This window comes from Rhodnius prolixus, unplaced genomic scaffold (assembly GCF_049639745.1).
Source record: "Rhodnius prolixus isolate KJV_2025 unplaced genomic scaffold, Rpr scaffold_3, whole genome shotgun sequence".
Taxonomy (NCBI): Eukaryota; Metazoa; Arthropoda; class Insecta; order Hemiptera; family Reduviidae; genus Rhodnius; species Rhodnius prolixus.
In genome coordinates, this window is record NW_027411603.1 from 610,069 (window position 1) to 628,595 (window position 18,527).

At 36.7% G+C, this 18,527-nt stretch overlaps 1 protein-coding gene across 1 annotated transcript in view; it reads left to right on the plus strand.

The window, feature by feature from the left end:
- The first annotated feature begins 5,510 nt into the window (after nucleotides 1–5,510).
- LOC141453013 (uncharacterized) overlaps nucleotides 5,511–18,527 on the plus strand; it is a 90,867-nt gene continuing 77,850 nt past the window's right edge. Inside the window, exons 1-19 of the mRNA XM_074125694.1 lie at nucleotides 5,511–5,750; nucleotides 9,042–9,122; nucleotides 9,196–9,285; nucleotides 9,359–9,496; nucleotides 9,597–9,683; nucleotides 10,568–10,602; nucleotides 10,700–10,738; nucleotides 11,078–11,191; nucleotides 12,276–12,411; nucleotides 12,528–12,652; nucleotides 12,752–12,958; nucleotides 13,031–13,129; nucleotides 14,421–14,529; nucleotides 15,238–15,425; nucleotides 15,776–15,992; nucleotides 16,068–16,156; nucleotides 16,236–16,397; nucleotides 16,472–16,633; nucleotides 17,528–17,725. Of these exons, the coding sequence (XP_073981795.1) occupies nucleotides 5,564–5,750; nucleotides 9,042–9,122; nucleotides 9,196–9,285; nucleotides 9,359–9,496; nucleotides 9,597–9,683; nucleotides 10,568–10,602; nucleotides 10,700–10,738; nucleotides 11,078–11,191; nucleotides 12,276–12,411; nucleotides 12,528–12,652; nucleotides 12,752–12,958; nucleotides 13,031–13,129; nucleotides 14,421–14,529; nucleotides 15,238–15,425; nucleotides 15,776–15,992; nucleotides 16,068–16,156; nucleotides 16,236–16,397; nucleotides 16,472–16,633; nucleotides 17,528–17,725 (2,463 nt within the window). The 5' untranslated portion in view covers nucleotides 5,511–5,563. The remainder of the gene's footprint in view (nucleotides 5,751–9,041; nucleotides 9,123–9,195; nucleotides 9,286–9,358; nucleotides 9,497–9,596; nucleotides 9,684–10,567; nucleotides 10,603–10,699; nucleotides 10,739–11,077; nucleotides 11,192–12,275; nucleotides 12,412–12,527; nucleotides 12,653–12,751; nucleotides 12,959–13,030; nucleotides 13,130–14,420; nucleotides 14,530–15,237; nucleotides 15,426–15,775; nucleotides 15,993–16,067; nucleotides 16,157–16,235; nucleotides 16,398–16,471; nucleotides 16,634–17,527; nucleotides 17,726–18,527) is intronic.

Genomic DNA, 18,527 nt, shown 5'->3' on the forward strand with positions numbered 1-18,527 from the left:
TATGTTTGTTTTATTTCACTTCCTTTTATTTTTTGTATTTTAATAATTTTTATTTGATTTGTTTTATTCGAAGAGTCAGATTCTCTTACTTCCTCCTGTTTCATAATACGGTAAGAAGATAAATAAGAAAGTTTTATTTTACAAATTGATGTGTGCGTTGGGTGTGTACTCGTCAAACAGAACAAATCTTAGTGCTGAAATTTGCTTAAAATGCCACGATTGTATACAAAAAGATTTTTGACAAACCCAACTGAAAAATTCACCACACTGCTACTTTAATGAAGACTTTTTGAGGTTTCCTTGAAAGCTGCTCCGACATCTTTTAAACTTAGCATTCTGTTTATTTGGGCGGTCCCCGAGCGCTAGCTCATACCCGCTATTTCTAGCTGGTTCAAATACAAGTAGTTATTTCCTCTTTTTTGAAAAACTGACTATTTTTACATTTAAAGGTTAGGCCCATGCATGGAAACTCAGATCTAGTAGCGCCAACTCTCGAGTAATATTAGGTGCTAGAAAAATCCTAAAAAGAAGCATTCAGTGGAATGCTTACACATGGATTGATGCAACAGAAATAAAACATCAGTATAATGATACAAAGTTCAAACAAAATCGTAGGAACCATCGATAAAACGTTTAAAGCAAGCCAAAAATCTATTTATTAAAATGTCACTTATAGTTATGGGGAATTTCCGAGTTAGAGGTCCATCACGGAATATACAGTTAAGTAAGAGCACTTTTGGATTTATTCTTTTTGAGCTGGAGTGTTCAATACAAACAAAACCTTTAAATAATTTTTTAAAAAACCCTTACTTGTACTCAAAATTTGGCTGTTCTAACAATAAATTCAAAATTTGGTCGACTTTCAGTAGTTCGCTTTCTAACAACCAGTTCAATCAAATATCACGTTATTATCACATAATTGAGATCAATTTGAACGTCTAGGATTTACAGAAGTTGAAACATTCAGATCTCTCTCCAAGTTTAAGCTAAAATCAGGCAATTTTATTTTATATTCATCTTTGTATCCAAATTCGTTTTTATATTTTGGAATATTTAGATCTTTACCAAAAAAATTGATAGTAAAAGTAAATAAAAGTATTTTCAATTTGAGGCATTACCAGTGGCAGTTTTATTTGAAGTCTATGTTGTAATATTGGACCGCATCAAATTTCCTGCATCTGTTTAGATTTACCCTTGGTCCAAATGAGTGGGAGCGTTCACAACCGGAAACTAAACGGAGAAAGTTCCAATTTGATACTAAGTTCCCTTCTAATCCATAAGGTCTTGAATCTTGTGGAACTAAATTCTTTGGAAAGTAAAAATCTATTGGCAGTCTCCGGACCTACAGTCAACCAACCCAAACTGCCATATTATGAATGATTTTTCAAGTTTTTACAGATTTTCTCAGAAATGGCTCCAGAGATTTTCTTTGTATTCACTTCCTCGCCTTTATATTTATGCTCTTAGATAATTCTACAACTTTCTTTTGACATATCTTCATATAAGGGCACTTCAAGGAGAGGAGGTGTTTCTGTTGGAAGTGTCATCTCACTAACCTATGGGGCTTGTTGCCCACTAAATATTTATTAATAAGGATGAAATCTGTAACCGAAATTCAAAATTTGAAGGAAGATAGCTGGCCGAAAGTGCCACCTTAGTGAATAGATTTTTTTCTTTTGTAGTTTTTAGCGATTTTTTCAAAATGATTGCCTTTAAAGTGGACATGAGTATTATTGTCGTGAACTCTACAGCCCGAACAGCAAGGTTCAACAACTCGCTAAGGCGTGACAGGGTCCACGTCAGATTTTTTGTCAATATCCAGCTGCCGGCATTTTATTTTAAAGTACTTTTAATAAATACAAAATATAGACACATGAATAATAATTTCTAAAGAAAAAGAAATATGACCAGGTTATGTTCATGTTTGTGCAACGGAGAAGTTATCAAAATAAAGCAAATAGTCCGTAGTTATCGCAACTAGAAATCTACATATGCTAGAGTAATCACGATACTTACGAGAGGCCGATCGGATGAGAACAGTCTATGATCTCATACATGCGTGCATACTGCATCATCGGTTTTACAATTAACTAGCTTAACTAATTCCTGCATTTATTCTTAGAGAAGTTTTTCATTTTTATACAGAGGAATTGACGTTAAATGAAATATCATCTTATTTGCCCTGATTAAATGGTTAAACTTCAATTGTCAATAAATTCATTGCCAAAAACATTTCACAAATTGGTTTTACGTGATATCTACCGCCCCCATTCTTTTTTTAAATGTGCGTCTTATAAAATTCAATTACTGGCTATCTTAGCAACATATAACTTAAATCGCAATGCAATACATTGTTTTTACAGACATAACTAATAAATCGAGTACGCTCCCTGCGGCCCAACGCCAAACTCGTATAAACAACTGTGTGGCTTAAATATCAACTTGCCAAAGATCCTGGAGTTCGAGAATGGTAGTAGATTATGGTGGCGAAGTGGAGTTTGAACAGCCATCCATTGAAGATTGTACAGAGCATACTTATCTCAGAATTACTGTGATCCCATCATTAACACTAAGTACACATGTCTCAGAACGTATGAATCCCGCCGAATGGGGTTAAACACTTCATGGCACAACTTTGAGGCAAAACATTTTATACTCTGCTAGTCTGGGAATTTCTCATTAGGACTCTTAGGAAGTGATTACTTAAGGTGGATCAGGTGTGTGGGTTTCCAACGATTCCAGGAAAATTAAAATGTTTTTTTAAAAAATCTCTCTCCCATGATATGCCTCTAGATGTATCTTAACCCGTGAAACGGGCATTCCCTCAATTTTTCTTAAGCTGTAAAAGTAAATTTCAATTAAACAAAAGTGCAAAAGTTGCCAAACTTTCGACTGCCTACCGATTTGGTTAGCAAACTTGTAGAGGGACAAGTCTATGGTTAAAATTGGTGAAATTTAATGGTGCACAATTTTCTCTAATAGATATAACTTACCAGGGGCACAAATTGTACTCTCTTAGGTAAACAAAGTATAGTGAAGTCTGATTAGCGGTTTAACATTAGAAGAGGTATGCAATCATAATAGAAATTGTACTCGCTACCCTGAGCGAGGATCTGCATCTTGTATTGGAACTACTTTCCATTGTGAAGGCCACACGGGTTAGAAGGAACTACGATAGGTCAACACCTCAAAGAAACAGTAGGCGGGAACTTGTCTTCGGTATCATAAATAAATAAATGTAACCAGGAAAAACCGTGTACATGACATACAGATACTCATACCTTCGTCGATCTAACTGTTGTCCTTGTCTATTGGTCTTGATATAATGTTACGAACACGTCGGCAAAACGTTTTAACTGTTGTTATTGCATTGAGTAAATTCGCCACTACTCAAGTAACTTTACAATGAAGTAAATATTTAGAAGCAGAACGTGTTACTACCCTAGAGTCAGGACCGTAGCGATTTCAGTTCTCTCCCTAGAGTTTCTGAAGGACAGTGGACACTATTTCATGGGTTCTTTCATTGATAAAAGTTCAATTTTTATCACTTGTTTATGTTTCACAGCAGTACGAGGCCAATTTACCATATATAACTCAAATATAGCATGTTTACATAACTATTTTTCTTCTTGGTATTTTGTAATTTTCATTGCAATGGATTCTATTATACACTAATTAATCAATAATTTTCACCACAATAATATTTATATTATAAACAATAAATTTCGAAATATTGGTCTGGAAGAGGCTGAGAGCATGAGAAGCTGTGCTAGAATGTAATCTATCGAACAAAAACAGAAAATAGTGCTGTTGTTTCAAAACATAAAAATTCGAAACATTCGAAACATAGTCTATTATCAGGGACCAATGAAACGCGACCTCTAATGTTACCATCACCGATCATCTTCATTAAATTAGTTAAACTAATTGAAAGGAAGAACTGGTGGCGCTGATATTGGCTGAGTAAAATTATTGGACGATCAAGTCACATGAGGTTATTTTGTTTTATTTTAGTAGTGATCATAATCAGTTTGATTGTGTGGCTGAGTATTTTTAGATTCGGAGCCATTTCTTCAAGGATAAGTGGAACAATAAACAGTGCCACTTGTTCTATATTAGATGATTTATGTAAAGTAATAATAAGCTGTGTTAGTTAGTATCTAGGATTGTAACTACCAACACTCTTGCTCTTCAAGTGGACCAGCGACCACTATATGCAGACGTTTGGGAACCCAATTCTCATGCAGTTTTCTTTTAAAACTCTATTTAAAATAAAATACGGTTACAGTAATAATGTTATTGCAGCGATTACAGATAGTGGGAGCTCACTCCTCTACACCAGAATAGACCATCTTGCTGCTTTCGTTCTGTAGCTAACTTTTAAACTGCTATTCACTTTACATCTTTGCAACTTTATAGTACCTTGTTTTACAAATGAATTGTTTAAATATTAAATATTTTATATTTTAAAATCTGGTTCGTTTTCATGGAATTATTAAAATTGTTTCCGCAAGATGGATATCTAGTCATTGGCATTGATTGGATGATTATTCAAGATCAACACCTGACGAAGATCAGTTTAAAATATACAAGGAAAAAAGTACGATCATAGACTGAAAGGAGCGATCCGGTGATTCCCTAGCAAGGGCATTGAATAGGGGGGTTCAATAGCATCAAAGAGACAAACGGATCTAAAACTATCCTAAAGCAAGAAAGCTAGCTGTACAAGGAACATTCCCATCAGAACAGATTAGGTCCGTGAATCCGCCCAAATAATATAAAATCGCATATTACAATGAAAAAAGTGTATTCGTATGGTTCGCGAATGGATCAGAAGCTGAAGTCGAATGAATAGACGCTCACAGCTAATGGGTACATTGATCAGCATCCTCCATGCGGAAATTCAGTTGCAGGAAGTTGCGGTCAGATTACCTCGACAGGAAATAACGAAATGAATCAGAATTTGCAAGTTAGCAAATCGGCTTTCTTGCGTTTAAGTTCTCATATGTTATCACCTCCAAAATTGTTTAGGATTATCTTAGCAAAAGCAATAATTTGAAGGCAAGGAACAAGATCACCTTATTTTATATTTCCAGGATCTATCAGAATGATAGGAAATAAAGAGGCCGCCTTTCTGCAAGACTGCAACAACCTTATGGACAATTGACTTTTCCAGTAAGTGGCAAAATTAACACAGCACAGACGAATCCGTTACAGCTGTCAGAGTACCCTGAATTGCTTGCTGGACCTAACAGCTACCTTTAGGCTAGATAACATTTACACTCTATTACATTGAAATGGGCTTTATTAGCAACCTGTAAAAGTAATGTAAAGTAACATTTCTAACAGAAGAGATCAATATTTATTAATACTTAAGAAAGCAGGAAGTAGAGAGTGAGTAAGTGAAAACAGAACAAATCAGGAAGTGGCGAGTGAACACTCTGAACGCAAAGAGTGGTCACCCCCACCAAGAGTGCGAGTGTAAGGCTGCAAACATGCAGGATAGTGGTGAACCTCAGAATGGCGACTGTCCAGTTGAAGTCGGGTGTCAGCTGAGTGCAGGATGAGACGGCGCGCCAAGAAGTGGGTGCTGGCGAGTCTGCTACTGGTCGCGACCTTCGGCACAGTGCTGGCTCGCACGCCAAAAAGACGTCCATTCGCAGACCAACCTACCAATAACAACAACTACGACGATTACGAAGATCTGGATTACAATCCAGCCTACTATGATGAATACGATGAAAACAACGGTCAGTAAATTCCTCCCTTAGAATTTATCACTGTGCCTATTGTAATAAACATGGTGGTACTTATTCGGCGGAAATCTATTGTTAGACTTTTACTGCCGTATTGCATGGTTCAATTTCTTCCAATACACTGTTATACTCATAAATGTTTAGAAGTAAAATTCATCTTGTGGCACGTTAGAGGACTGCTCAGTTTCAGTTCTCAATAAGAACTGATACTAAAGTTTTATAGAAAATGTTCCAAATAAACGTAATAGAGCTTTATGTACATAGTGTATCACCACTTAATGAAAAATGAGAATCAACTTTCGAAAAAATATTTGTAACTAAAATATCTATTCCGTAAAGTACCAAACCCGGTCAATCGAGATTCATAAATTTGGAATTTCGTATCATTAATACTTCATATATGGCACTGCAATAGCCTAACTACCTCTCTCTTCCTCTTCCAGAAGTACCTCTGATCGTCGAATTTCCCTGTAAAAATGTTTCGAATTAAAGTTATATGTACATTTTCCTAATTGGTAGTTGGACGTCAAGTCCGCATGAAAATATAGGCAATTACTTTATTTACTTTACTTTATATGTCCATTTTGCGTTGATAATTTATAAGTACGGAGTAAATTGATAGAGCCGTTTTAGAGTAAGAGTAATAAAAATACAGGTATTTCTTTACCTTCAGACTAATTTGAGAAAACCTCTTTTCCGTATCCAGGGTCTCTCAGAACGAATATTTTCGGACTGATCTCTAAAGTTCCATTTCATTTTAATGTGCGGTCTCATCCATTGGATAGTGGATACACTGCTCTCAAGCGATATTTACGACTGCGGTTCGATTGATTTTCTTTAAACTGTTTGCACAGGTAAAGTTCTCCCCTCCATAAGTGCCCTAAAGGTTCCTAAACCGTAGGGTTATCCAAGTCTTTATTAAAGAAAATAATACAAATGATGTATGGAACCGGTGGCATTAAATGTTTAATTGGAATTCCGAGTTTGAAAAAATAAAACTGAGAGTTTAATAGAAACCTTGGGGCAAAAAGAAGATACTTAACAAACCAGAAGTTAAATCTACAAACATCTTTTGTTTTGAAGAATGTTTAGAATGAACTAAACATCCTTGAATGATATCTGTAATCGGAAGTAACATTGATTCATATTATATCCTAATTTCGTATCTTTTGTTAAAAATAATTATTATTTATATTTAATATACATCCTTTATCGTGTCTGTGATACATAACGAAAGTGACAGGGTCACAAAGAAGTCAAGGATCTCTGTATTTCTACCATATTTCGTCATGGATTCAATATCATCTCAATATTGTTTCTGATTATACTCGTTGGAACTAGAGCGACTCTGGTTCTCGAATAATACAGAGTTCCCCCAAAAAAATTCTCTTAAAAATATTTTCTGCAATCAAAGATGTGCAAGCTTTGAAGTTTGAGGCCAAAATTTATATACAAGTTTTGAAGAAGGTCCACAGCCTGGGTGTGGCAAATATATGTATTTAGAACCGGTTCAATGTGGCAATGAAGCACGTAACCGACATAAAGTCACCTAAAAAATCTTGTAAATTTATAATTTTATTATTAAAATAAAAATATTTATATCACAGGGAAGGGATTATCATTGGTTAGCGTACTGGGTAGACCGCGGAACGGATAGCGGTTTACTAAGGCCACCTCTTGCTCTGCAAGAATAAAAATTTTCATGAATTCAATACTTCCTGGGTAAGACAAAGTAAACGAGAGTGGTATATTTGATATCGATATGATATAGTGATCGATTGAGCAGGAGAGGAGTGGACACCAGTGTTGCCTCTAATTTTTTGTGACCTGTGTGCACACTTTTTTAATTGTGTGCAGTTTTTTCTAAAATAAACAAATTTTGTGCGGCAATTTAAAAAAGTGCAAAAAAGATAATACAATAATAGTATTAATATTCAGCCAAATTTTGTTCCTACTTATAGGCATTGACTCGAACTTACAGCATACTACACATTACAACGGAACACAATGAAAAATCTACACTAAAATAAAGTCAAATCATTAGATCGTGAAGACAGAATTTAGCTGATTACTATGGCTTACCTTTTCGATTCATATGGAAAATAAGAAAATTTAAATACTTAGAATGTAAAAACGTTGTCTGCTTCTAATTTTTTAAATTAACACATTCGTCAAAACAAACAAACAAGAACGACAATTCACAATTACTTATTATTGAACAATTTTAGAATTAAGGATTACATTTTTTATGAATGGTATTTATTTTCTAACTTCTCTCTCCTGCCTTTTGGTTTTAACGTTCTGCATAAATTTAACTTAAATTTACATTGTTTCCGTCATTCATATATGATTTTACTCTCATCAGCATATCCATATGTTCCTGCAACCGGTTTCTTTGTTTCGTTTTAATCAAAAAATGTTTTTGCGCGCAAATATTTTTCATGTGCGCTATGTTTAAAATGTATGTGCGCGCGCACAAGCGCACAGCTTAGAGGGAACACTGGTGGACAGTAGGGTTTTGCGGAGAGCAGAGAAATGAAAACGTGTGTGTTTTGTTAAGTTTATATTTACCTTTTTAAGAAATACATAATATCTTCTTGGACTTACATGGGTATTATTTACCTGTTCCGAGAAATTCATAAAAACGAGTAACTCCAAGAGTCCTTTCACTCGTCAAAATGAAGAATGTCATTATTAAAATTTGTTTCGATTTATGCCTTTTGTGCAACTTTGTAAAGATTTTGTTTAATTTAAACTGATTTAACGTCTTTTGACTTTAATATGATTAGCCTGAAATAATTTTCCTTAAAATTTTTCAGTCATATATATAAATGAAAAGTTTACAGAAAAACGTAGGTGCCATTTGGGAGAAAGCCACAAGTAATTCAAAAAAATCTTTAGGGAGTTGTGAGACTTCCCGTCACTCCATTTCCTTCAGTCAGAGATACATCACTCAGATGACGCGGTAAATACACTCAAGAGATAGATCAACTTGTTTGGCTGAAATGTAGCATAACCATCCCTCTTCCTCGGAAGTACCCAAAATGAAATTTTCAAAGATTTTCAAATGAAAATTATGGTTTGACATAAATGCAATTACATTTTAAGTCCATTTTCTTGGGCAATTTTTGGATCCAGGAATTCCCTAAACGTATTTTTCCTTGAAAACGAAATATCAAAAGTTTGACATCTTAGCAATAGTTGCAATTTTCGAAGGGGCAAGCAAAAGTAAAGAAACTCTTTGAAATTGTGAACAGCCGCCATTAATATTGTTGTCTTTTGCAGCAACAACTTCTACAACTGCTAGATCGGCAGATCGAGGAGCTGAAGGCAACAGAGTAGATCCTAGACCGACTGTGGCTCCAGGTTTGCATATGAATTTTCTTGTTTTTATTGTAAAATAATTTCTAAAACTATCGATGAAGTTCTCTAATTCTAGAGCGCACAGGACCTCCGCATGTTTATCGCACCACTCCATCGACTCTACAACCACCGTTTGGATTCCATATAGACACTAATGGACGAGAAAGTATTTTAGACAAAATTCTTTCATTTGGCATTGATTATATAGCTGTTTATTAAAATATACGAATACATTTCAGCAAATCGTTCACATCAAACATGTAGACATGAAGGGAAAACATTCAATGATGGAGAAGAGTGGGAAGCTGACGACTGCACGACATGCAAGTGTACGGGGGGCGTGGCCGAGTGTTCTCAGAGAGAGCCGTGTTCCAGGGGTAATGCTGTCATTTACTTTTTGGGTTTCCAATGGGACTCCAGTAAGCGATTAGTTATATGTGCCAATCATGCTATTTTGTAGTAATATTATTTTTCCAGGTGATTGTCAAGATGTCGTTTGTATTGATACGGAATGCGATACGTATAAATACGTTCCATTAGGAGAATGTTGTCCTAAGTGTGCAGGTAAATTATAAATTTTATTTTTCCGCATTGGCATTAATAAAATAGATTTACTGTTCTCTGGTCTTCAATGGAAGAGTGGATGCCTACTAGAATTAGAAAGAATTGAAATCTCTGGCTAAAATTTATTTCAAATATTTTGTTGGGAATATTGACTTTAGGGGGGCGCAAAAGAACAATTTCGGAAAATATCCATTTCTACAGCCAACTTTTAGCATTTCCTCATTTAAGTGGCAGCCTGGCTATCAAAAAACTGATAACATCTCTTTCTTGTCGCTTTTAATCTGAAGCCAGCCATCTTCCAGTTGCGTGAACTTCCTCCTAATAGATGTCGGAAAATTTATCCATACCTTCCGAATGTCAGACTGCTTATTGGGTCCTCGACACATTTCGGGAATCACATAAACGCATGTTTTTATTTAACGGATTGGTTCTCAGCCTTGAGGTAATATTTGTTACGAAGCTGTACTTGTTCACATGCTTACTAGTATTTCTTCCACACTTCGACTCTAGCGAAGTTACGGATTGGGGAGCTGGCAGTCAGGGATAACAACTCGCTGGTGCTAGTGCCCAACTGTGGAAGGCGCCTACGCCTACCTCTTAATCACGCTATGGAGAAGTGTAAGAACGTGGAATAGCACCATTCTGGGCAGGAACAGTCCCCATTGATCCACATCACGCATAAGCAAGCTGGGCTTTGGTTCCTTTCAAGGCTTTTCATGCTAGTGGCCAACTGGTGAACATCCATTTCAGAGTAGTTAAAAAACATCATTATAAATAAGTAATGTCCCTAATACCTAATTCCTAATGTCCGCAATGTATATTAAAAAAAAAATTTACTCAATCCAATTGTGCACTAAATCTGTTGATTTCATTTCGTTCCGCAGATGAGCCGAGACCCTCACCACCCAGCCATCACGAGGTACGATTAGTCAGCCTTCTTCAAACACAAAGATTTTATTAACAAACATTTCTAAAGTTATATGGCTGGATTGATGAAATATTTTCTTTTTTTGCAGTCAGCAAGTCCTACATTTGTCAGCCCCACAGGTCCAAGGGTAATGAATGCACTGTACTGTAGCCTTTAATAACCTTACTTATTAACAAATAGGCGATTAATAATTATGAGAGGGAAGGGATTAGCTATGAGGTTAGCATACTGGACTCCCACGCGGAGGTCCCGGGTTCGAATCCAGCAGCTGACCCTTAGATTTTCTCTTCCTAGGAGCTTCTTACAGCTCACTGTACGGTGATGGACAGTGTTGTCTGTAACGAGAGAACACTGTCCGGAGGCCGACAGTGCACTGGATAAAGCTCCGGGCGCTAATGACCTCAGCTGTTGATGCGCAAAAAATAAAAAAAAATAATAATAATAATTATTATTATGAGTGTTACAGGGAGAACAAGGCCTGCCAGGGACTCGGGGTCATCCAGGAGAAACTGGAGCACCTGGGATTCCTGGAATTCCTGGAACGCCAGGTAATCCAGGACCACCTGGAGTTGTACCAGATGTAAGGGATCTTTTCTTAAACGGTTGCTATTTTTAATATATATTCAGTCCTTTTTTATTATTAATAACTTATCAAGATTACTCCTGACTATAGTAGTCGATAGGTCAGGAAATAATTTTATACTTCAAATGTCATATGATGACCTTAAAGTGACAAATAGTTTTACAACTATCAGAAGAATAGCTATTTTTCTAACATTTTCTAGGTATATATATTTAAATTTTTTCAAGAAGTAGATTGCAATTCTTTAACATTCCCCTAGGTAATTTATAAGAAAGGGATAGGATAATTCGTCCAATTTCACGGAGTAATCCAATCAGTGTTATATTAATTGCAATGCGAGGGCCAGCCTTAACTGAAAAACGAATAGAAAATTAATCTTTTGTTTCATTTGATTTATATGTTTCAAATGAAACAAATTTTATGGAATGAGTGAACATGAAAATCAAGAAAGTATTCATTTTTATTTCATTTCATTTTTATCTCGTTTCTCCAAAATACTTGTGAGATATTTAATTTTAATTTCCACCCCCGTCTTTCGGCGCATGCTCGGAGCTTCGAGTGAAGAGTGGGTAGGAAAAAAAGGGCAGGTTAGGATTGAAAAGAGAGAAGTGAATTATCGGCTTTGAGTGTCGTTTCTCTTTTCTTTTTCAGAGAAACTCAGTCTAGTTGTAATTCAACACGCATTATATACTTGTGATAAATTAAAATTACAGTAAATAATTAAAGCTGATGCGAAAAAATAAATCATAAGAAAAGATGAACAATTTTTACTGACGCTGCCTAGCGGTTTAAGATGCACTAAAAAAAAACAAAAAAAAAACTAGCAATTAATTTTTCTTTTCTAATACATTTTCTCAGACACTAAATCAAGAGTATTGTAACAATAAAAATAAACTTTAAAATAAAAACAATTCTATTGCTGAGGAGGGTATAAAAGTAAACAATATGGCATATGCGAAGAAAACACAACTGTCCTCAAAACTTATTACTTAATGCCGTCTTCTTCTAACTACCAGCCTAAAAGTGTCTCTAGCTTGTAAAACTTTGTGCCATATCACCAACATACTTATGTATTTTGAAGGTGGGCACATACTATCAGCAAGTAGCTTTAGCAAATGCTAACAATGATAAAGGTCCAGGAGCTGCAGGATATCCGCCAGAAGCTTTCCATTATTTACAAGCCCAGGTTGGGCCTGTTGGCCCGAGAGGACCTCCAGGTATTTCTAAGTTTATTCTTAATCAGGTTATTCCTGCTTCTTTTTTTTTCTTTTTTTTACTAAGAAGTTTTGTGCCAGATAAGAATTTTTTGTTATATTTTATTCGTATAATATAGGACCACCAGGACCAGCAGGTCCTCAAGGATTCCAGGGAATGAGAGGGGAAACAGGTGAGCCGGGGCCGGCTGGGCCCCCAGGAACACAAGGTCCTAGAGGCTTGGCAGGACTTCCTGGTAAGGATGTAAGTAGGAAAAATTAAACTTACCTGTCACTCACTTCCAACAGAATGCCATATAGAATGTAGTGAATGCATGGCTGTAGTTTCTTTTCTCTTTTGCAGGGAGCACCCGGAGAGGATGGTGAAGCGGGGCCGCTAGGTCCGGCTGGGGTTATGGGTCCGCGAGGGCTTCCGGGCATGCCAGGCACTCCTGGTATTAAAGGGCACAGAGGTTTTCCAGGATTAGATGGAATTAAGGGAGAACAAGGACCGCAAGGAGAGAAAGGTCCTCCAGGACTGTCAGGTTCTCCAGGTCCTCCAGGACCCTTAGTAAGTGTAACTCCGTGTACCAAGCTACGTAGAAACAAATGATTGCTAATTACTTTCTGTTTTCTTTAATAGGGTTTGGCAGGACCAAGAGGGGAACGTGGAAGAGAGGGTCCCCCAGGGCCGCCTGGAATACGAGGAATTGATGGGGCTCCAGGATCACCCGGCCCCCCGGTGAGTCTGTCACATTCCATAGTTGAATTTGGTTTGACACATTGCTAGAAAAATTAAATCTGTAGGTACACTCAATCTTAAAGCATTGTTCTAATTTTGTCTCCAAGAAACTCCTAACATAATGTTACCGATTAGTTACCTAAAACGTTTGGTATAAACACTCCTCACTACCCGTGTTTCTCATTAGTCTATATAATTAAATATCCTTAAAACCTAGAATTTGTTCTAAAAATGTAGTTGGCTTCAATATTACAGTTACAATAAAATTATACGATGGTCAAAGAATCATTATCCATTAAGTAAAGCTTTACGCAGATTATCGTTTTTTGATAAAATTTCCCACCAAAGTGGTAGGTCTGGCACAAGTCATGTCCATTTCAAATGAATGAAACCCTTCGTCGCACTTCTAGGGCACTGATTCTTAGTCCAACTGGGATTTTGACTTCATATTTGCTTGTACATACATTCTTGTGTCATTAGACAGATATTTTAAGCTGTGATGTACTAAAACGACACAGACTACCCCCGCCTTAAGAACACCGCTTTCGTGGATTTTCCTAGGCGTCACGGTAGCCAAGCGGATAGGGGCGAGACCTGCGTAGCTAATATGTATAGTGATTGCTGGGTGCTTGATATTCGTTCTAGGCTTAGGATTTTATTTAATTTTTAATACGACAATTTTATAGTAAAGTATGTTTACTAAACGCCACAGTCCACGTCACCAAATTGGTAGTTGGACGTCGAGCCCGCCTGGAAAATAGGCATTACTTTACTTTTCTGTTTTATACGGAGTTACCTGGGAAAATGCTTGAAATTGAAGTGAGTTTCCAATCAATGCATTAAGTTTAAATGGAAATTGATAAAGAGTACACCAAGGTACATTAACCGCTAACTATTCTCCCTTCAGTATATTTTATGACAACTTATTTTATGTTTGCACCAACTTTGGCGTCTTAAAGATAATTCCTCGAGCGTGCTCAACTCTGGGTGAAAAACTGCCAAAGCTATCCCGTCTACAATACATCAATTGAAGTCATTATTTGGATCAATTAAATACACTACAAAGGGTTTTTGATTTTCTAATTTTTTATAACTATTTGATCTTAGACAGGGAGAAATACAAGTTTCAGCTCAATACAAGTGTTCATTGCAGCAAATGCAATGGCTTAAGAACAAGTGCAGGGATGCTTAGTGAAGTTACAGCAAGTAGAGCTTCCTTCCCCTTTCCTAAAAATTAGGGTTTTGTGGTTTTACTATTAAACTGTTTGAAGTAATTCATTAATTACTGCAGGGAGCAGTCGGAAAACCAGGCACTCCTGGCTTCCCCGGCTCGCCAGGAGCGAAGGGTGATATAGGAGCTCAAGGTCCGAAAGGTAGCCAGGGTCTTCAAGGACCGAGAGGTAGGTGCAGCCCTTTATCTCTCAATTACTCCTCATTAATCTCCAAGATTCTTCACTAATGTGTTTACAATAAATTTTCATTATTATTAAAATAGATTCACTTATCCTTAATTAATATAGCTTTCAGGAAGATGGTTCTATTTGCTCTGGTAAATATAAAAGCAAAATATTTCTGTTTTCAATACACTACCACATTTAAGAAGCGCTAAGCATGTGCTGATCGTGAATACATATTGATGTTGGTTAGTGGTTGAGATAGGTTACTTTAAAAGTAGAAGTGTATGTATTCTAAGATCGCTATTTTAAGGAGTTCTAAATAGTAGAAATAGTTTTATTTGTTCCATAACTATCTAAAATACATGTGATCTGAAATAGTAGCAGCCTTAAAATGCAGTAAATTAAGCAAAATTTTTAAAGCCGTAGTACTGGCAACTGGCGTTGCATTAAACTGCAATTTCATGTTTAAATAACAAACAAAACAACTTCAACTACTCACTCGAAGCCCTGATAATGGTGAAAAATCTGGGATTTATTGTGGTCTATGTTTTTCTTAACTCAGCTAACTACACCATTGAAAGAAAGCAAGGTCGCTGTGCTACTGGAATGCTGGGCACACTCACTTGTCTTTCTTCCCTTACTGCAGTTTACTAACTTCACTTTTCTTGAAACTATTTTTAATTAATTTATTTATTATTTTATATATTTAAGGTGAACCAGGGAGAGCAGGATTAGCAGGAGAGGCTGGTGTACCTGGTTTTCCAGGCAAAGATGGTACCCCTGGAGAAAAGGGAAGTCCAGGATCAACGGGCGCACTTGGTCCTCCAGGATTTCCTGGTCCAAGAGGTCCTCCAGGAATAGCCGGCTCTCCAGGAATGCAAGGACCTAAAGGCGAGCAGGTAATTAGTAACTGAGTGTATGCAACATATCGCAGAATAGTAATTCTTTTTGCCTTTTTGAAATCACATTTATTTGTAAAATATGTCTTCAGTTTAGAAACATTACGTAAGTTTTAATTAAACCTCCAGATTCTTTATTTTTTCAAATTAGTAGGCCATCTCTCAGCCCCAATTTATAAATTCAATCACATTGTTTGAATAATAATTTGGCCACATTTCATGTTACAAAAAGAGTAGAATACGTTTTCTTAAATGATATGACAATGTAGTCAATACAATACTTATCTAATCAAAAACTCTAGTCATATAAAAAAGATCAAAATTTACAATTGAAGTTTCCATTTAAATAGGGTATTCAAGGGGAACGTGGATTTAAAGGAGAAGCAGGTTCTAAAGGAGAGAGTGGGGCAGTGGGCGTTCGGGGACTTCCTGGTGCTGAAGGACCTGAGGGTAAGCGAGGTAAAAGAGGAGGGGTAGGTCCAGTAGGTCCTCCAGGTCCCACGGGTGAACGCGGCCCTCCTGGTGCTAGGGGACTGCCTGGACCTGATGGAGCTCCTGGCTCTAAAGGTAAGATCGCCAAGATTCTTGTTCACGACCAAATTTTATTTTTTAAGTTATGCTAATTTAGAGTTAACGAGGCAGGTCAGACGGGAGATAAAGGACCAGTCGGTCCTTCAGGACCAAAGGGAAGTACTGGGACCTTCGGCCGACCGGGAACACCAGGTGTACAGGTAAAATTCTTAGTTTACAATTCTCTTTATTATTTAATATGCCTTTTATTATTTTTATGACATTTCCAATATCACTCAGGGTACTAGGGGCCTTCCTGGTAGGCCGGGAGCACCTGGTAAAGTAGGATCACCCGGCGAGCGAGGACCACCTGGTGCGGATGGAAAACCTGGAGAGCCTGGTCACCAAGGATTACAAGGTTTACCCGGACCTTTAGGAGCTCCGGGTGAAAAAGGAATGACGGTATCGTCAGCAATAATCTTGATACAACTAAGAGATAAATTTGAAGAATGATTAGAATGCGTACATTCTTATAGGGAGAACCAGGAAAAGATGGGGAACCAGGAGCCCCGGGCAGTATTGGGCCGAGAGGTGATCCTGGCAAGGATGGTTTGCCTGGTGTTCAAGGACCTAGAGGGGCGCCAGGTCAAGCAGGAGAGAGAGGTCCTCCAGGGCCGCAAGGTTCTCTTGGTTTCCAGGTATATAAATGTCTTTCTTTTAATAGTGCTTGTGAAAAAAATAAAATAAATAAATATTGCCAGATTTGTTGATTGGCTTTATCGGAAATACTTAATTGAAGTCCTGGGTCCTAAAAAAATAAGAGAAATGGAATTTACGGTAAAGACTTGTTATAATCTAAGCGGATAAGTTTGGTTCGTTCTGTTTCAATGGTGCTTTTTAGAGGCGCTTCAATAGTTTTATGTTAAGTTAACGTAGTTACTGGAGAACAACAAGGTTGCTATATGGATAACGACTTTTTCTCGGAAACTAAGATAGTTAGAAAAAAACTAAAAAATACGTGTTCCCTTAGTTTTTTGTTAGAAATCCAAATTAAATTTGTAAATTTTTTTCGGTGCTTCCAGAAGCGAGATACAGGCACCAACTTCATTTATCAAATGGGGAGGTGTGGTTTTTATTTCAGAAATAGATTCCTCTATTTTTTTTATGCTTTTATTGGTGAGGGCGTGGCTTGTGGTCCATCTCCAACTGTATAACGTATATGCGTTAAACCAGTTGTTAAAATTAAATAAATTAATTAATTAATTAAATTTGTAGTTTTACTAATTTGTTTTTGTTATTGGAGGCTTTTTTTTTATAAATAGAAAACCTGTCAGCGTATTCTCAATTTAGGAAGCCCCCTTCAGTGTTATTATCAAAAGTAGTTTTACTTTTATTGAATGATTTTTTTTTTTTAGGCGTTTATCAATCTTTATAGACTTTTCATAAAGTGTCAATTTAGGAAAATCACTTTTTCTTGGAAAAATATTATAGGAAAGTTCTGGAGAAAAAGAAATAGTGCAATCCCACGTAAAGAACTTCTTTAAGTAAGTGGAGCAAAGTTAATTTGTGTCCCTTTTTTTTACATTTTTTAGGGTTTACCAGGCTCTCCTGGCATAGCTGGAGTGCCCGGGAAAGATGGAGAGCCGGGACTAACCGGTCCTCCTGGACCAGTTGGGGCAGCAGGTAACAGAGGTGAGAGAGGACCTCCAGGGGAGAGAGGGGCAACTGGACCTCCAGGTCAGCCAGGCTCCAGAGGTTCTACCGGAATAGCTGGCAACGATGGACCACCTGTATGTACAAAGTTTGTTTTCAACTTCAAATTCTCCTTGTGAGGGCAGATTTACCTACCAACTTTTCATTACTTACCTGACTTTCTTATTCTGGCACTGAAGAAGAAATTAAAGCATTTAAACAAGTGAATTACCAACGCGGGTAATATTGCCTAGTTGAGAGAACAGTAAACCCGGGAGAGGTGAATCAAGGGGTTCCCAGGGTAACAGACTAATCTTGATAAATTTACTATCAAGCCTCACATTTTGGTGTGTCATTTCGGGTAGTACATACTCTCCGTACGACTAGAGTTGTGGTCATATTATTTCAGTTTAGATGAATAAATGAATAATTATTTACTTCCAAGAATACAATTCTTATAGCAAATGGTTAACCAACGCGATAATTAAATTGAAAGTATTTGAGTTTAGTTATGAATTAAGGTTAAATAAAATATATTCGTCGAGAAATACATCAGATCTAAATTTCTCATTAACATGTGATTAATTTATGTGTTATTTCTGTATATAAGAGTAAACATGTAGCCAAAGAAAAATACCAAAAAGTGAGGCTAAAAAATGTCTTGTCGCATTGAATGAACTTGCTCGCGAGGTATTTTGGCTGTAGCTGCGAGAGGAGCATTCATAACACTGTCAGCATTATTAAACAAACTACGTATAACTATTATCCAGAAGAAAGAAAAGAATAATGTCAATTTTAGTCATGATTTTTTTTAATTTTGCCGCGCTTTCGACTTAGAGACTAGGTCATTTTCAGGGCTATGGAATATATTTATTGTCAATAAGGTAAATAATTTTCGTA